This window comes from Indicator indicator, chromosome 21, assembly GCF_027791375.1.
Source record: "Indicator indicator isolate 239-I01 chromosome 21, UM_Iind_1.1, whole genome shotgun sequence".
Taxonomy (NCBI): Eukaryota; Metazoa; Chordata; class Aves; order Piciformes; family Indicatoridae; genus Indicator; species Indicator indicator.
Genome location: NC_072030.1, coordinates 18,777,983 through 18,796,235, shown reverse-complemented (window position 1 = coordinate 18,796,235; position 18,253 = coordinate 18,777,983). Strand labels below are relative to the sequence as shown.

Here is an 18,253-nt window from a genome sequence, read left to right as displayed (position 1 = left end):
GGCAGTGCACAGGAGCCTGGCACAGGCATTGCTCCTGCTGCAGAGCAGAGAGCTCAGCACTTAGTGTCCTGGCTGCTCCCCCAGGGAGGTCTGGACAAGCTCCCCTTTGGATTTGTTTATCCAGACACAATCCCAACACATCCACATGGAGCAGCCAGGACCTGCCCAGCAATGGACTGCAGTGTGCAGCCCCAGGAGGAGCAGGGCAGGGCTCACTGTGCAGAGCAGCAGCAGCCCCAGGGCACACAAATGGGGGTCACAAGTTGTTTTTAAACCCATGTCCTGCTTGTAAACCCTTACTCCAGAAGTAAGGCCAAAAGTGCCCTGTGCCAAGGCCAGTCCCTGCACCAGGTATAGACTGGTTTGGTTGGGAGGGATCTTAAAGATAATTCAGTTCCAAGCCCTTGCCATGGACATGGGCAGCTCCTAGCCCAGGCTGCTCAAGTTCCCATCCAACTTGGCCTTGAACACTTCCTCTACAGCTTCTCTGGGCAGCCTGTTGCAGAGCCTCAGGAAGGCTCTGGCAGGCTTGGTGGAGCAGGACCTGGCAGCCTCAAGGCAGGGCCTGAAGCACCACAGAAAATGAGAATAAAGCAGAAGCACTGTGTTAAAAGCACAGCTCCACTTCTACCCTTGCACTTCAGCAGCTGGAAAGAGAGCAGAGCCCTGAACCTGCACAGGCAGCTGTGGTGAGTGGCCCTGCTCCTTGCTTAATAAAGATGCAGCTGCCCTAAAGCAGCAGCTGCACTGCCCTGAGCTGAGCTCCTGCCAAAGCCTTTCTGTGTGGGGCAGCCCTGCAGGAATGCTGCACCCTGGGGAGAGCCTGGGGCTGGAGGCAGCACTGCTGGAGAGATCCTTCATTGCTTGCCTGCATGAATTGTTCCTCCAGAGAACAAGCAGCAGCTCCTAAACACACAGGGAGGAGCAGCTGCAAACCCTCTGCTCCCTGCACTGTGTCCCCACAGCCTCCTAGGGTCCTGTGTCCTGAATGCCTGGCAGGATGCCTGCCTGCTGCAGAGCCCAGCCAGCCCCTCCTGCTGCCCAGCCCAGCTCTGCCAAGCTGCAGGGAGCCAGAACTGCCCAGTACCCATCAAGCTGCCCCACAGCCTGCAACAGCCAAGCAGCAGATCCCTGCTGTGCTGGCAGAACCTGGAGCTGGGGGCACCATTTCCAGCCAGTACAGAGGACTTGGGAAGAAGAGGAGGAACAAACCTGTGTGGTGAGGCCCAGAGGTTGGGCAAATATCATTTTGCCATCCCCCCGCCTCAACATTCCCTGACTTTGGGATGCTCTGGTTGCAGTTGGCTGTGGCACAGGGCAAGGTTCTGGCTTAGCTTCACCTCCCAGCTAAAGCTGTGAAGCTCAGGGTGATGGAGCAGAGCCAGGAGTCAGCCAGAGACATTTCCTGCCCTGGAGCTCCACCAGTGGACCAGTCAGCACCACGCAGCAGGTTTGCTTTATTCTAACATCACCTCTGCGTCCCTGCTTGTGACAGGAGGCTTTGGAACTCTGGTACATGAGACAAACTGGAAGCTTTTTCTTTAAAACCATTTTCTTTAAAAAGAACAAACAAATAAAACAGGAGAAAAAAAAACCCCAAATGTAAGCCAGAGCGAGGAACAGGAGCAGCATCACCCTGGGAGCAGACAGCAGTGGCTTGTAGGGATCAGCAGAGGAGGCAGCAGCAGGGACAGGATTTGGCTTTTCCTTTGGGAAGTGAGAGATGGGGAAAGGCCAACACCAACAACTGAGCTGTGGCAGCTGCCCACAGCTAGAGGCTGAGCAGGAGTGTGCCTGGCAGCCCCCTGCCTGCTCCTGTCCTGTGACTGGCACCAAGATGCACACCAAGGCTTTGCTCACCTCCCCAGGGCACACTTGAGCCTCCAGCACACAGCTGCAGCCTCCACTGCTGCTGGGCCACCCTGCAGCCCCTGGCCCCCAGGAACAGCTCCTGGCACCCCACTGCAGCCCCCCTTATCCTGCCTGCACTCCTGGGGAGCAGCTCCCACTGCACAGGGCCATGCAGGAGCACTGGCACAGACCTGAGCTGCTCTGCTGAGCCTCAATGCCATGACAAAGACCTTCCCCTCCCCCCCTCGCTCCCCCTTCCCAAACATCCTGCACCTTAAATCAAAGAGTCCTACTGGAGAGTCCTGGAAGCAGTTTGGAGTGTGGGATCCTCACAGGTGCTGATAGGAGAGACTGAGGTGCAGCCAGGCCATGGAGACCTCTGGAAGGAGAGGTGTGGTGGAGCTGGGAGGAGGCAGGAGGTGTTCCTTGCAGCGGACGGTGAGGGGCCCAGGCTGGATCCAGATCCCACAGGGAGAGTCCTGGCCCAGTGGCAGCCTCTGCTGCAGCACCAGCTCTGGAAGGAGGGCAGGCAGAGGCTGCCCAGCTCTGTGAGGCTGGGGGAGGGGTAGGGGTCAGTCCAGCCCCATGTCCGAGTCGGAGGAGTCCCTCTCGTCGGCCATGCTGCGGATGGTGTTCTCCATGGGTGCCAGGCTGCCGCTCGGTGTGATGCCCATGGGCTGGATCACCTGCTCCCTGCAGCCAGGTGAGGAAGACGGCACAGGTCTGCAGCTGACCCCACAGACACAGAGCAGCAGCAGCAGAGGGCTGGTGGAAGCTGCCCAGAACACCCCCAGGGCAGCACCAAGACCACTGCCAGCTGCAGAACCCCCAACAGGGTGAGCACAGCCCACACCTGTGCCATGCCTCAAACAGGCTCCATCCTGGGGTCCTGCTCCGTGGTACAGAACTGCCAGAGGAGGAGTGCACTTGCTGGCAGCAGCATTGCCCCCTCTGCACAGTCTGGAAAGAGGCACTCAATGTCCTGGGGATGTCCCCATCCTTGGCCTGACCCCAGCTGACAGCCTGCAGGTTCCTCTCTGGCACCTGCTAACAGGTGGATGAAAGCCAACTGGAGACAGCACTCCTGCAGGGAGCAGGGTGGTGGCACTGGCTGCCATCTGCCCCCACAGCACCACTTCCTGGCCAGGACAGCAGCTGCTGCTCCTGCTGAGCTCCTGGACAGAGCTGGGGAGGCAGCAGGTGCCTGCAGACAGTGCAAACACACAGAGGAGTTCTGCAGCTGCCAGTGTGGCATTGCTGTGTGGGGCCTGTAGCACCTACCCCTGCAGGGCCCAGCTCAGGGGAACTTCCCCCTGTAACCTCCTATGTGGGATCCCTTCAGGCAGGGCTGGCCTGGGGAACAGCCTCAAAGCTCTGTGGTGAGTCACAGGCAGGTGCCAAGGCAGGCAGGAACAGAGCACCTCACAGTACCTGGAGAGTTTGTCAAACATGTTGACCAGCTTCATGGCTTCGTACTCCTTCTGCTCCTCAGTCATCCCCTCCATGGGGTTGGGAAGCTTCTCCTCCACACGGCCTGTCACAGGGTTAATGCTGCAAGGAGAGGGAGGTAAAGCAGAGAGCTGACAAAAGGGCTGTGCAAGAATCTTCTCTGCTCCTGCTGAGTAGAGGAGCACCAGGGCAGAGCTGTCTGTTGCTGCTGCTCACCTCACCACCCCCAAGCCCTATCACACTGCAGCCATGGTGCTTCCCACCCCTCTCTGTCCCCCCTCCAAACCCCTCCTGTTTCTCTGTCAGCAACATCCCACCCTGCCAGCTCTTCAGAGCAGCTTTAAATCAGGAATACAAGGACAGGAGGCTCTTGGTGCCTCTTCTTAAGTCAGGAGGCAAAAACCTGACACAGACAAAGAACCCCCAGACCCAACTTGTAGAGCACAGGGAACAGGATGCTGTGAAGCATGGAAGCCACAGCTGAGCACGGTGCTGGAGCTCTGCCTGTACACCCCTCACTCTCAAACACCACCACCCTCTAGCAGCCAAATTAAAGACCAAACCAAACTGACTGCAGCAGCACAGTGCTCTGGGGACGGAGAGGAGCAAGCAGCTCTTCCAACCACCCTCACCCCAGCTCTCAGCAGAAGCCCCAGGTGTGAGATGTGGGTTAGAGCTCCACTGCCAACAGTACACCATGAGCAGGTTTGTGCAGGACAGGCTCTGGCTGAAGGCACACACAGCACACCCACAGCACCACAGCCTAGCATGGAGATGTTCCAGCCCCGGCACAGGCAAGGAGCCTGAACAGGAGTGGGGTGGAAGTGGCAAGCAATGGGGAAGGGAACGTGCATGTGAAAGCAGGATGAGGGAGGTGGCAGGTGAGGAAAGGGAGAGCACAGTCAGGGGAGGAAGCAGGTGCTGTGGAGAGGGATCAGGCTACTTTACTTGGGCTTTGCCTCCTTGTACTCCTCGGTGTCAGTGTCTTCATCCTCTGAGTATTCTCCCTCCTCCCTCCCACCGGCCATGAGGCCGCGTGCAGCCAGCAGCCCGGCAGCGTTCCCATAGCCTGTGTACTTGACAAAGCGTGACACTGGGGGACAGAGAGACCACCCTCAGCCCCCTGCAGGGACAGGGCACAGACAGACCACCCTGTGCCTTCCCTGCAGGGACAGGGCACAGACAGACCACCCTGTGCCTCCCCTGCAGGGACAGGGCACAGACAGACCACCCTGTGCCTCCCCTGCAGGGACAGGGCACAGACAGACCACCCCCAGCCTTCCCTGCAGGGACAGGGCACAGACAGACCACCCCGTGCCTCCCCTGCAGGGACAGGGCACAGACAGACCACCCCCAGCCCCCTGCAGGGACAGGGCACAGGGCACAGACAGACCACCCTCAGCCCCCTGCAGGGACATGGCACAGGGCACAGACAGACCACCCTGTGCCTCCCCTGCAGGGCTCCCCGGGCAGGGCTCCCGGTGCGGGGCCGGCCTCGTTGCTCACCACTCTCCTTGCAGAGCACGAAGAGGAACTCTGCAGCGCAGTGCTTGACGTCGGTGTCGATGTGAGTCATCAGCCGCACCAGCTTGTTCCGCAGCGAGCTCCCCACCTCCGGCCGGTTCCGCACGTCCCGCAGCGGCGGCAGCACCTGCACGGCCAGGGCACCTCAGCCGCGCTGGCACAGCACCAGCAAGCCGGGCAGAGCACGGGGAGCAGGAGCCTCACACAGCAACTAAAGCTAAGGAATCCACAAAGCGTGGGAGAGGTGGAAAAATATCTGGGGGTACCAAAGGCCTCAAGCCCCTCTGTGCATCAGGAGCTGGTGGAAGGACAGGGGAGGTCTGGGCGGAGGTGTGCTGGGAGGAGGGCACTGGTCTGGGAGCTTGCTGCTCTGCTCTCCCCTCAGAGCAGCACCACTCAGCCCTGGGTCCAGCACAGGGTACCTTTGCCTTCAGGAACTTCCTGGTCTGGCGGTGGACTCGGGCGCTCTCTGTCAGCAGGTTCAGCACGGGGGTCAAGCTCTCCTTCAGCTTGTGGCCCTGCAGAGGTGCCCACAACGCAAACACCTCAGTCACCTCCAGCTTGGGCTGGAGAACGTGAGAACATCAGCAGAGAGCTGGACACTGAAGAGCTCCAGCCTTGCTACAGGACTTCAGTACTCCACCACTCCTCCAGCTCATTGTTTCCCAAGTCCTGCCTTGTGGGGCAGCAGTGCCAAGACCACTTGTGGAGGGCATCCAGAGCAGGAAAGTGCAGTGGTGAAGGCCCTTTAGAACAGCTCCAGAGAGCTAAACCCACAAGCCAGCTTGGGAATCGTGCAAAGTCAGCTTCCAGAAGCTTGCCATGGGGTCACTGCTGAGCTGAGTCAATCACTCTTTCCATCCCCCAGCTGATCAGCTACTGTTCAGGCAGTCTCTGCCTGCAGCCCATGAAGTCACCTCCCCAGTGGACAGATGTTTCAATCCCACCAACCACAGCAGTTTTGCTTCTGCTGACCCCCCCACCTTCTCCAAAGGCACCTCTGCAGACTAACTACGCCCTGCTGGTGCCCCAGTGGTGCTGGCACTGGGCTTCCCAAGGCTGAAGGAGCAGTGCCCAGCACAGAGCTTGAGAAGGAGAAGTGATAGAGCCCCACAGCAGCCTCCCAGCTCACCCTGTCCAGGCGTCGCTCCAGGAAGTCCAGCAGGATGCTGACTGCGTCCATGTTGACCCCCATGTACTCCAAGGAGCCTGGGCAGACTTTGGGGGTCAGGAGGACATCCAGACACTTCAGGGGCAGGTTGCCCAGAAGGTTCACAGTGTGACTGAGGACAGGACAGAGAAAGGGAACCCAGCTATGGATCTTTGTGCAGAAGTTCTCCAGCTGTCTGGACATGAAGGTTTATTACTAACTCCTAGGAAGGTGACAACCCTGAGACCCAAGCTGCCCTTTGACTGCATCCCAAGCTCCTCACACCACCAGCAAGAGATCACTTGAGCTGCTTTTTGGGTGGTTGAACTGTTTGGTGGGAGCCCAAAGGGATTCCAATGGCAAAGAAGAAACCATGGACCAGCCTGGCTGGTCAAAGGCCTTTCTCTAAGGTTTTATGCTGTGTTGCTCCCTTCTCACCATGACAGCTCATGCAGTGCATTGCTAAGGATTCCTTTGTCTGCAGGTTTCTTTGGGACAGGATAGTGTCACCTGCTGAAAGCTGACACTCCTGGGCCAATAATGCTCAGCAAAGGGACATGGACAATTTCCCATCATGGCTCAAGGGACAGGCAGTTAACTAAGGCCACCCCATGGACCCTCTAATGAAAGAGCCAAACATCTGCTCTGACAAGCTGTCCACTGAAGCAGGTAGCCCTGCTGAGGAGGACTGATGTTGAATATTGAATATGGCCCCTGGGGTCAGGCAGGCTTGGAGACAACTTCTGCTGCCCAGGAGGCTGTGGCTTGGCCCACAGTGTGGCAGGACTGTTTGTTCCACGTGAGGAACCCCCAGGCCAAACCAAAGGTCATCTGCTGGCCAGCAGCAACCTTAGCAATCACCAGACAAGTGGAGGACAGGTCAGGCAGGATCTGACTTGGGGACAGCAGCTTGTGGTGGAAATCAGCACCCAGCCCTAACAGACCTGTGGAACTCCTCTGTCCGGTCCTCTCCGTCAGCAGAGATCATGAGGCAGTGGCGCAGGAGGGCACCCAAGTGCCTGTACGAAGCAGCATCTTCCTGGCCCCAAAACACAGCATGGAGATCTTGGTCAGCAGAGATCCTCCAGCCCACAGCCTGCTCAGCCCAGCCCACAGCCCTGCCTCCAGCAGCACCGACCCCCTAGCAGGATGTTTCAGTGTGACCAGCCTCTCAGTTCTCCTTGAGGTCCACACAGAGTAGTCCTGCTGCCCAGACCCTTTCACTTCACCTTACAGCACCAGGTCAAGGGCTGCAAAAGGCCCCAAAACAGGGCCAGGGATTAGCCAGAGACATTCTCCATCACTTCCTCCTTGGAGCCTCACCAGAAGGTGAAGGAGCAGCAAGCCACAGGCACAAGTGGGTTATGTGGGGGCTCTGCTCTCCCACTGACAGGAGGGAAAAGACCAACTCTTCAAATGGCAGTGCTCCAAAGCCTCAAGGGTTGGGCATGCCTTGGATGGGGGCAGGTCCCACCAATCCTTGGCCTCCCCTACATGTACATGAGAAGAAATTTCTTTACAGTGAGGGTGATGGAGCACTGGAGCAGGCTGCCCAGAGAGGCTGTGGAGTCTCCTTCTCTGGAGACTTTCAAAACCCACCTGAATGCATCCCTGTGTGGACTCCCTAAGTGCTCCTGCTTTGGCAGGGGGGTTGGACTGGATGATCTCCTGAGGTCCCTTCCAACCTCTAACGTACTGTGGTAGATACCCAGGGCTGCATAGGGCCCAGTAACATGAGCAAACAGAGGAGGAGGAGAGGCCCAGCCATCAGCCCCAGCCTGGCCACCTGCAGGGTGCTGGGACCCCCCAGGGACTTACCTCATCCACCTCCCTCTTGCTGGAGTCGAAGGTGATATTGAAGAGCACTTTCAGGATCTCCATGGCTCGCTCCGTCTCCTGCCGAGGCAGCGGCGGCGGCGGCCCCTCCCCGCCGGCCACCTGGTAGGGATCCATCCACTTGACGCCCAGGGTCAGCTCCAGGGCGTCTGTCATCAGCCCCACGCCGCGCAGCTCCCGGGCCAGCTGCTGGCGCACGTCGAGCCGCAGCGCGGTCAGCAGGAAGAGCAGGCGCAGGTCGAAGAACCGCACCTGGTGCGGGAGGCTTCTCTCGTTGTGCAGCCGGACGCGCTGGGCCAGCCCCTCCACCAGCCGCGCCTCGGCCGCCAGCGCCTGTGCCGCGCCGCTGCTGAACACCACATTGCACAGGCACTTCAGCGACTCCAGCACCACCTCCGCATCCGGCACTGCCCGGACCAGCTCCTCCGAGCACTCGATGCCTGCGTGCCTGGAGAGGGTCTTCAGCCCCTCCTTGGTGGTGAAGGGGTCGAGGCAGTGCTTGTCCCGGGACAGGATGCGGATGCTCTCCAAGCAGGTGACCTGGCAGGAGGGCTGCAGCTCTCTCTCCAGGAACTTGATCAGCAGCTGGGCCATTTTCTGTGCAGTTGGAAACAAGCAGTGCCTCATGCAGCAGTGCCGCATCCATCGGCCCCTCGCAGTGCTGCCCACCGCCCCAGCCTGCTCTGCAGCAGGCATCCCCTGCAGCCCGCCCACGGCTCTGCTCCAGCAGTCTGCCTCCAGCATCTGCTCCCAACCCAGGTCAAACAAGGACAGCCAGCATGAAACCAAGATCAGCTGGGAGAGGGGAACAGGTCTAAGGGAGAGCATCCACAGGCAGCTGCTACCACAGCCTGGTGTAGCTTCACCCATAGTTAGGAGGGTCCAGGCCAACACTGTTCACCTGGCAGGGCAGAAACATCCTTTATGGCCCCACTGAGGAGCAACAACCAAGAGCAGCTCTGCTCCCACCCAGAGCCTTCGGAGTACAGAGGCCTTGGGTGCTCCAGAAAGACTGAAAATTTGAAAGATGCATCAGAAAAATCCCCCAGGGAGGGTAAAAGGTCCTAAGCAAGGTGAGAAGCGCACAGGATGCCCTAGGAAAGGAAGTGAAAAGACCTCAGGAGATTCAAGTAAGTAGAACCTCCCGAAAGCTCGGCGCTGTCTGGAGACCCACTAGCCCAGATCCTCAGCAGGTACAGACTGGCAGAGCTCCACTAACACCAATTCACAACAGCTGGAAGCCTGACCCTCATGGGTGCCAGCATCATACATGGCACCAAGCAACAGGAGCCAAGGGTGATGCTCCATACAGCCAGGCACAGCTCGATCTGAGCCTGGTCCTTCTTCCACACCAGGAGACAGATATAGGAGTCAAAGGTACAGCCATGAGTCACCAAGGGCTGTGGCTGACTTGGGTTGGGGACCTCAGAGTGTGTGCCAAGGGCCAGACCTTCAGCAGAAGTGAGCCCCAGAAGCAGGTGGCGACACTCAGCTCCTGCTGCAGGACACAGACCCCAGCAGTGGAGTGCCCGAGGCTGGGCCTGCCTGTCCCAGCTGAGCCAGCACAAGGCAAAGAACTGGGACCTTGCCAGGTCAGGTCCTGCAGTCAGGCTGCACCTGGACAGCCTCACACCAGCACTGGGCAGCAACTGCACAGACAGGAGAGGTCCTACTCTCCACCCTGCCTGCCTGGGCCACACTTGCTGTGCTAACACAGCCCTTGGCACCATCAGCCAAGGACCTGGACCACAAAACCAACCCAGGTGGAAAACAACCCTGAGGAAGGAGTTGCTCTCCAGGCAGAGAAGGCCAGCAGCCATGCCTGGGACTGCCCTGGCACAGAGGAACATAAGTGAGCAGGCAGGGGCGTTCCCTCCCAGTTTACAGCAGCTTAAGGGATCTGTTCATACACAGCCTCAGGCAAATCCTGCAGCTGGCTGGCACCAAACCCACCCTCCAAAGGCTTCCAGTCTGCTCTGGGCTTTGCCTGGCAGACTTATGCCACACACAGAGATCACAGCACAGAACCCAAGGGGCTTGCTAATGCTGAGAGGATGCTGATCTTTCTCCTTAAACACCAACTACTGATGGGAAGCAGGAGCCAGAAGCTCTGAGCACACCACTCTCTAACCCACTTGTTCCTGTCCTGGCAGGAGCTGCCAGCACCAAGCCCTGCCCCACAAGCACAGGGCAGCAGCAGAGTCACATATCCAGCAAGAGTCAGCAAGCAAAGAGGGTGCCTACCTTCCTCTCTTCCCGCTCCTCATCATCAAAGGTGAAGCACTGAGCCTTCTGTGGGGGCAAAACAAAAGCAAGCAAGAGGTCAAAAATCCCCAGAGCTGTTTCCTCAGCCAGAGGAGGACCACAGCTCGTGGAACTCTCATCTGTAGGTCTGAGCAGCTGACTTGTAGAACAGAAGGTTGTCTCTCACTGGTTTTGTCCCCTCACAAGCTGTCCCATTGCCCAGCTCCACCTGGCTCCCCACCCAATTCCAAACCAGACTGACTGCCCTGAGCTCTGGGAGGTCACAGGTGTCCCCTGACTTGCTGGCTCTGTGACACAGCCTCCTGCAGCTTCACTGCTTTCCTGTGCTGCCAATTCCTGTCTGCTTCAAATTAGAGTTTGCAAATTAACTGTGTGGCAGCCACCAAGATCCCCAGGACAGCTCTGGTCCTTCTAGCCTGGAAGAAGCCCTGGTGGACACAGGCATGCTGCGAGAGAGCCCTGGGGTGCTGCTGTAGGATCCTGCAGCTCTGGGCTGTGTTCCTGAACCTCAGCACCATGAGCTGCTCCATGCACAGGCACCCACACATGCTGTGAGACACAGGCTGCTCAGACCTGCACCTGCCATGCTCTGCAGCCAGCCACACCACTTGCTCCTTCCCCCTGCCCAGCTCCTGGCATCTCACTCCTGGTCATTTTTGCCATGCCTGTGGTTTTGCTGCAGTTTATTCCTGGGCAGTCAGAAACTGCCTGTGCATGTCCCCAGAAAAAGGATCCAGAGGCATCAACTTGTGCAGCAGGAAACAGTGGGGGAAGTCCTGAGCTGATCTGCAGTTTCACAATGCTCTGACTGCTCCACTTGTTCCGCACAGGGTGGCAAAGCACCAACACCCTGGCATGCTTCCTGCGGGCACTGCAGCGACCAAGGACCCAGCCAGAGCAGCTGGGCAGAGAATGTGGTTTGGTGCCCCAGGCTGGGCCACAGCCCACACTGCCTGCACCCCCAGTTCCTCCCCACTGCACCTGCTGCAGGCAGTGCCAGTCCTGCAGGCTGCTCCCTCCCAGCTAATACCTGCCCCTGTTCAAAGCTGGCTGCTGAGAGGAGTTTTGCTCCCTCCCTCATGTGCACTCGTGCCAAATACTCTCAGGTTTTCCCTGCTGCCTTACCACCTCCTCAGGAGTGCTGCAGAGTGAGTCACAGAGAGCTGCAGGGCCAGCCCTACCCCACTGGAAACCCTCTGAAGGAAATTTCCCTGACAACCAACCAATTTCCTAAGAGATTTACCCCTACAGGCTAGAAACATTTCCATCTCTGCTTCCCAACCATTCTGCTTTTGGGTTTGGTATTTGTTTTGTTTGTTTTTTTCATTCTACATTAACTACTTTTCATTGCCAGCTTCCAGATCAGGCACCAGGATGGGATTCTAGCAGCCCATCCCTGTCCCACTCGGATCCTTTTTTTACTTGCAAATCACAACCATTTCACCTGCAGCTCCTCACCAAGCCACACTTACACTACCTCCAAACCTTGCCTTAAAACAAGAGCTCCTCCCACTCCATTTCCACACTTTCCATTTCCCTGACAGGTTTTACTTGGGATCTGGATGATAAAAATAATAAAGAATCCCCTCTAGGTGCTTTAATTCCAGAATACAAAGGACTGAGACACAGACAGGCTGCCTAGCTGCTGCCTAGCAAAACACCAAGCAATAAATCCTCTGCAAGCAGGAGATGCAGCAGGCTGTGAGGCTTTGATGGCAGCCACATGCCACAGCCGTGCTCAGAGGAGATGGGCTGGGGCCAGCTGTGTGGCACAGAAATCCCCTAGCAGGCTCCCAGCCCCAGATGATGGTGGCAGAGATTTGATGCTCACTCACCTCCTGGTTGTAGATCTGAAGCACCTTGAGGACTGTGTCTTGCTCCCCGCTTTCCAACGTGGCCACCACAGCCCTGAGCTCCATTATCTCAGCAGCTCAGCTACAGCAGGCGGTGAAAGCAGGAGGAAGGGAAGTGAGAGGCTTCCAGGGCTCCTGGGTATCAGTGATCCAGAGGGACCTCGATACACAGATGTCTGAGAGGGAGAGGGGTGGGGAAAGGGGGAAAAAAACCAAAACCCAAATAAAGCCCAAGTGAGATTGCTCACACTGCTGCATCCACGAAAGCTGAGCAGATGAATAACCCCAGCAAAGCCAGCAGCCAGCTTCCTCTCTCTCCTCTAATCCTCTTCCTCCTCTCTTTGCTTTTCAATGTTTAATACGTGCCCTCCCAGCAGAGCACTCAGGGAAAATCTTCCCCCCACCCAGCCAGGGATTAACAGAGAGCAGATAAGAGCAGCTCCCTGAAATAGCTCTGCTTCCTCCTCCCCTGGCTGGCCTGATTTCTGTTACTGCACAAGAGGGGGGGGTGGGAAAAATAACCAGAAACATTCCAGGGGAGTAAAAAGGGATGGAGAGGAAAGCCAGATGAAGACGGAAGCATCCTTCTGGCATGAGGCGGAGCTACCTTGTGAGGTGGTGAGAAGAAAGAGCTGCTGAGGGCTTTGCTGCAGCGGCAGCTCAGTGCCCAGGCAGGCTGAGCCTGTAGCCGCTGCCCATGCAGCCAGCCGCACGTAGGGCCATGGCTGCCCTCCAGGCTGCCAGCCCTGCGCCCTGGCCAGATGATATGCCTCACTCACCATGCAAAGGAGCAGATGCGTGTGGGGACGCGGACAATGAGTTATTTTCGGCAAAAGGACGAATTTAACAGCTCCGAGAGCCATGCAAGTGGAAAGTGGCTCCTAATGGTGGGAAATGGGGCACAGGGGAGCAGAGCAGCTACCGGCGGTGCCCTGCAGTGGGACCGAGCACAGCCACCAGAGCCAAGAAGCCCGGGGTCTGGGGGACGGCAAGGCAGCGCGGCTCAGCCATCCCTCCCTCCTGCCCCAGCAGCTCAAGAGGGTTCCGGGGGCAAAATGCTGCATTTTGGAAGCCAGAAGCCTGCGAGACAGGCAGGGAGCTGGCCGGGACAGGCTGTGGGCACCCCCAGCACGGAGGGGCTGGGCACACGTCCCCTCCTCTGCATTTTGGGGGCAAAGGCAAAAGCCGAAGGCAGCCTTCCGCACGTTCCCTCCCCTCCTAGTCCTGCCCCAGCTCCCTCCTCACACTGTTACGTCCTGCCCCGACCAGGTTCTGCCCCTTCCGAAGCCCCTCCAAGCCCTTTTCCAGGCCCAGAAGTGCCAAGCCAAGCGCCGGCCGTACCTGCAGTCCCTCGGAGGCGGCCGCAGCGGGCCGGGGTCGTGGGGCTGATGCTGGGTCCGACCCCAGCCCGCCCAGGGACACTCGGGGGGCCCCGGCCGCCGCCCGTCCGGCCCCGCCGGCCCCAGCAGCGGGGCGGGAGTCAAGGCCCGGCGGCTGCGGGCAGCCCGGGCAGGGGCAGAGGGGCGGCCGCGGGCTGGCAGGGAAGCGCCGGTACCTTCCTCTCGGCCGCCCCCGGCTTCCTGCCTCATTTCCTGGCCCGGCCCTCCCCCGGCGGGGGCTCCGCCGAGCAGCCCGAGCGGGGAGCGGCGGGACCGAGGAACTGGACCGATAGGACAGGGCGCAGGGGCTCCGGTGCCCCCCGGCACACCGGCAGCGCCTCAAGCCCGCGGCGGAGGCACTGGGAGGCGGTGGCCGCGAGCCACCATTCCGGGGAGGCAGTGCCAGGGGTGGCTCCGCCCGGCGAGGCGGGGCCGGCGCCGCCATGGCGGAGTGGGGCCGAGGTGAGGCTTGGGGCCGGTGGGTTGGTGCCGGGGGGGGTTGTTGGTGCCGGTGGTGGGGCGGCGGGAGTGTCCGAGCGTCTCCTCCGCCGCTGGGGCTGTGAGGGGGAACGAGGCCCGCACGCCGCCATTTAGGAGCCGCCTCAGGCCCGCGGCCCGGTCCAGTCCGGGGAAGAGGCAAAGCCGGCGGGGAGGCAAAGTCAGGGATCTCCGAAATGAGCGAGGGGGTAAAGGTCCCCAGATTCCAAATCCCGGCCTGGGACAGCACTGGGGCACGAAGCTGCTTGTGCTGCGTCAAGCTGCTGCCGGTGGGAGCGGCGGCCCGGGTCAGACCGCAGGGTTCGTAACTTGTTCCAAATGTGCAGAGTCTGCTGTGCCTTTGTCACAAGGAGCCTGCCAGTGCCCCACGGCACAAACCCCACGAGCCATAGGTGCCAGGAGCCAGCGGGAGCAGACTCCCTGGCAAGCTGGAGACCGGTCGGGCAGCAAGCTGGCTCTGCCTCCCCTGCCGCGTTGGACCAGCAAACACACCACTGCCTGTGCCAGCAGGGAAAGTTCATCCTCCTCTTCTCCTCCAGGGCAGAGTCCAGGCGCCGTGGAGGATGTGCTAGATGTAGAGAACAAGCGTATGGCAGACAGCCTGGCCAGCAAGGTCACCAGGCTGAAGTCGGTGAGTTGCTGGAGAGAAGGAAGGATCTTTCAGGGGTTAGAAAACGCAAGCCTGTGGTCCACAGAGGGCTTCCTACACCTTAACGACTCTTCCTTGCTGGGGACAGCATGGTTAACTTTCACTTGTGGAATGCTGGGGACAGCGTTGTGAATTTCCACTTTGGTTTTTGAGCTTTAGCAACATCACCTTACAAGGAGTGATGTGATTTTTGCAGCATTCAGGGAGGGAGGTTTTAGGCACAGAGAGGTATTGCTAAGCACATCTCCCTGGGGAAACTGTCACAACAGAAATTAGGTTTTAAACCTGCAAGTGTTCCTGTGTAAGGAGTGTACTTAAAGCTGGTTTGCTCCTAGTATAAATCAAATACTTTGATTTAGAGCTTAGTAGAAGTCAGTGACTCACCTTGTGGAAGGGAAGGCTGAGTTCCTGCAGTTGTGTCCCAGTCTTTAAATGCTCCTGGCCTAGATCTGACAGTGGCAGACAATCAAGCTTTATTTTCAGCACTGCAGAGATGAAATATTCAAGGACTTGATACTGCCATGAGTCTTGTTCTTCTGCTGTACAAGCCTCTGTGTCTGCAGGAGTCAGGGAAGCAGTGGCTTGCTTTATCTAATGTGCATTTTGAGTTCCTCCAGCACCGGATGTGTTAGAGGGTCTCTCTGCATCAGAAGTTCATCAATAGCTGTTTCCTCCTTTATCTGTGCAGCTGGCTCTGGATATTGACAAAGATGCTGAGGAGCAGAACCGGTACCTGGATGGCATGGTAAGGCACCAGCCACATGTAAGAGCTGTGACTCTCTTGTGCTGGCTTTCAACACTTCCCTTCAACGTGGAAGTCTAAAGTTAGCAGATTAAGTGAGGTCCCAGTGGTGGGTCTGGCAAACCAGGGAATGTAACTAAACCTGTTTCCAGTGGGCTTCTTGCTATATAAGCATCAGATCCTGGGCAGCCACTGGCATCACTCTGCCTGAATGGGTGGCAGGGTTGGTAGCAAGCACCAGACTGGTGTAGGGCAGCACATTCAGAAACAACGATGGAGATCATTCCTTCTGGGCTGAAAGAGCTGCTGCTGTGGCTGGTGCTGGGAGATGGGCCTGTGCCTGTGGACTTTGGGGTTGCTGCAGGAATCTGCTGGGGTTAGTGTCACACCTGGAACAGGCTGCCTGGCAGGGCTCTCTCATTCCCTGGTGCCTTTGGAAGGAGCAGAGCTGGTGCTCTGGGCCCACCCAGCCTGTCTGGTGCCCTGCCTGTTGGCTTTCTGCCACACAATGCCCTATAAAACCAGAACTGCTTCCCAGAGTAACCTGCCTCAAGCTTTGGCTGCTGGTGGGAAAGCAGAGTGCACTGGGAAATGGCCAGGACATTCCTGTCACAGAGGGGTGACCTGCAGGGGTTCAGGAGAAGGGTAATTCTGTAATGGAAATGTGAGAGGAAGGGAATCCAGCCCCAAGAGTGGAGATCAGCTCAGTGCTCAGGGAGCCTTTGCTCATGTGCTGGTGCCTGGCAGTGAGAGAACAGAGAACTGTAGTGGTGGCACCAGCAGAGTCCCAGTGAGAGCTCAGCTGGGAAGCTTAATGCTGACAGTGCTGGAGTGTCTGAAGTGGGCATTGCTTGGACCCAGAATTAGGAGAATCAAAGGTGTAGAAGCCCTCAGCCAGCGTGAAGCTGTGCTTCTGCCATAGGGTTTGAAGCATTTCAGGAGCTCTTGAGTAGTTTGTGGGTGAGGAAAGCAGAGCAGGAGCTTAAGTGAAAATAACTGCACTGAATTGAGAGTTGTTTGCCACTCTGGCAGCACTGCAGGTACTGACCCAGGGCTGCCAGCACCAATGGCTTCTTTTCTTGTGCCTGTGTGCCCACCTCACTGCCTGCCAGTGGCTGCAGCTTGCTGTGGGGACATTCCCTCTGGGCTGGCTGCAGGCAGAGCAAACCACAGGGCTAAAGCTGGGCAGTCCAGCACCGGGCAGTGTGACCTTGCTGTCAAATGGGGTGGTTTGGTTTTAGTTCAGAACAGACCTTTCTGTGTTCCCCTGATTTGGGCATGGTGGGGATGCTGCTGCTGCTGAAGCTGCTGCTGCTGCTGCTGCAGCCTGAGCACAGGAGGGGAAGGAGCTTCTGAGAGCTGCCACGGGCCAGGGAGATGGCAGCTCTGGGCAGCTCCCTGTGCAGGGGATTGTCAGCCAGCATGTGGGACACTTCTGGGACAGCTTGTTCTGTGTTCAGTGCCTCCCTCTGCCGTTCCAATGCCTCCCTCTGGCTGCTGCTCCCCGCAGGACTCCGACTTGCTGAGCGTGACCGGGCTGCTCAGCGGCAGCCTGAAGCGCTTCTCCGGCATGGCTCGCTCTGGGAGGGACAACCGCAAGCTGCTCTGCTCCGTCTCAGCAGGACTGATCCTTCTGTTCTTCATCCTCTACTATTTGGTGTCCAGAGCAGGCACCTGAGCTCAGGCTGCTGCAGGATTTACAGAACAAAACCACAGCCGTGGAGGGTCTTGTTCAGCTCCTTCCTCAGTGGAGTCTTTGGTCTGTTCCAGACCTTCCAAGTAACTTTTCCTTCCACCAGCTTCCTGTCCTCGTTCTGGCTGGTCTCAGACACCTCTTTATAAAGCAACTGCTGGACTCCAAAGGCATTGTCATGTGTAACCCATTCTGATGTTAATGCCTGCACCTGTTGCCTTGCCCTCCATGTCTTGTGGCCTGTTTTGAAGGGCCACTTTTGTGTCACCTCCCTACTGACGCTTGGAACTGGGCTTGTGAGGAGACCTGGCTGACAAATCCAGATCCCTGTGGTCACTTGAACTTTGAAGCTGCAGAGTTTAGGGTGTTGGTTTATGACATGAGGAAGATTTGCTGTCGCTTACATTCCAGTGTGGCCGCTCAGATGATTCCTGGCTTCAGTTTCCCCTTGACTTGGAAACTTCTTCCTATCTGTTGTGTCCCTGGGCTGAAATGAAACCTGAATTGCTTGGAAATAAAGTTAACACGAGAGCTGGAGCCCAACTCTCTCTGCTGCAGTGACAAGCTGCAGAGGAGCAAGACTTTATTTAAATGCTAGCCTGGTCTTTATCATCCCCACACCCTTCAAACATGCTCCCTTAGACCATTAAATCAGTACAAAGAAAATCTGGTAGCAAAAGGTCCTGTCCATTTCAGTTCTTGAGGTGCTATAGCACTTGGAGAGGATGTGCAGGTAAGAGCAGAGGCTGAGTGAAGCTTCTAAATGAGGCTGCTTGGGTCAGGGAGTCCAGAAAGGATTTGCTCAGGGGATCGATTGCTTTTCTTAGGCAGGGAAGGCACCAGAGCAGAGACAGCAGTGACCTTCTCTGCTCTCCTGCTTCTCTGGAGAGCTGGGGCAGCTCCGGACCCTTCCCACCTGGAAGAGCTAAATGGACGGACTGGGATTTGGTTTTCTGAAGCACCGGAGAGGCGCGGGGATGGAATGGAGGGAGAGGAAGAAGTTTTTCCCCATGAGAGTGGTGAGAGCCTGGAATGGGTTGTCCGGAGAGGTGGTTGAGGCCCCATCCCTGGAGGTGTTTAAGGCCAGGCTGGATGAGGCTCTGGCCAGCCTGCTGTAGTGTGAGGTGTCCCTGGCCATGGCAGGGGGATTGGAACTGGATGATCCTTGTGGTCCCTTCCAACCCTGACTGGTTCTGTGATTCTATGACACCCCGGGTGGGGCGACACAGCGGGCCGAGGCCGGGGCTGCCCGCGGCTCTCACCGCTCGGCGCCGGTGTCTCCCCGGAGAGGGGGTCCCTGTTCCTGGGCGCGGCGGGGCTGGACCGCCGGCACGGCAACGAACGCACCCGGCTGCCACGGCCAC

At 58.1% G+C, this 18,253-nt stretch overlaps 2 protein-coding genes across 2 annotated transcripts; one reads left to right on the top strand and one right to left on the bottom strand.

Moving 5' to 3' along the window:
* Nucleotides 1-2,423: 2,423 nt before the first annotated feature.
* On the bottom strand, nucleotides 2,424-11,994 carry RIC8A (RIC8 guanine nucleotide exchange factor A). The gene is made up of 10 exons (XM_054390517.1): nucleotides 11,911-11,994; nucleotides 10,055-10,102; nucleotides 7,793-8,407; nucleotides 6,919-7,013; nucleotides 5,957-6,107; nucleotides 5,247-5,342; nucleotides 4,807-4,951; nucleotides 4,249-4,393; nucleotides 3,283-3,402; nucleotides 2,424-2,544 (listed from the first exon to the last, which is right to left on the bottom strand). The coding sequence occupies exons 1-10, from the start codon at nucleotides 11,992-11,994 to the stop codon at nucleotides 2,424-2,426; spliced, it is 1,620 nt and encodes a 539-aa protein (XP_054246492.1).
* Nucleotides 11,995-13,749: 1,755 nt separating this feature from the next.
* On the top strand, nucleotides 13,750-17,433 carry BET1L (Bet1 golgi vesicular membrane trafficking protein like). The gene is made up of 4 exons (XM_054390495.1): nucleotides 13,750-13,769; nucleotides 14,345-14,436; nucleotides 15,143-15,199; nucleotides 16,707-17,433. Exons 1-4 carry the CDS (start codon nucleotides 13,751-13,753, stop codon nucleotides 16,872-16,874), a joined length of 336 nt encoding a protein of 111 aa, XP_054246470.1. The 5' UTR covers nucleotide 13,750; the 3' UTR covers nucleotides 16,875-17,433.
* Nucleotides 17,434-18,253: the final 820 nt, after the last annotated feature.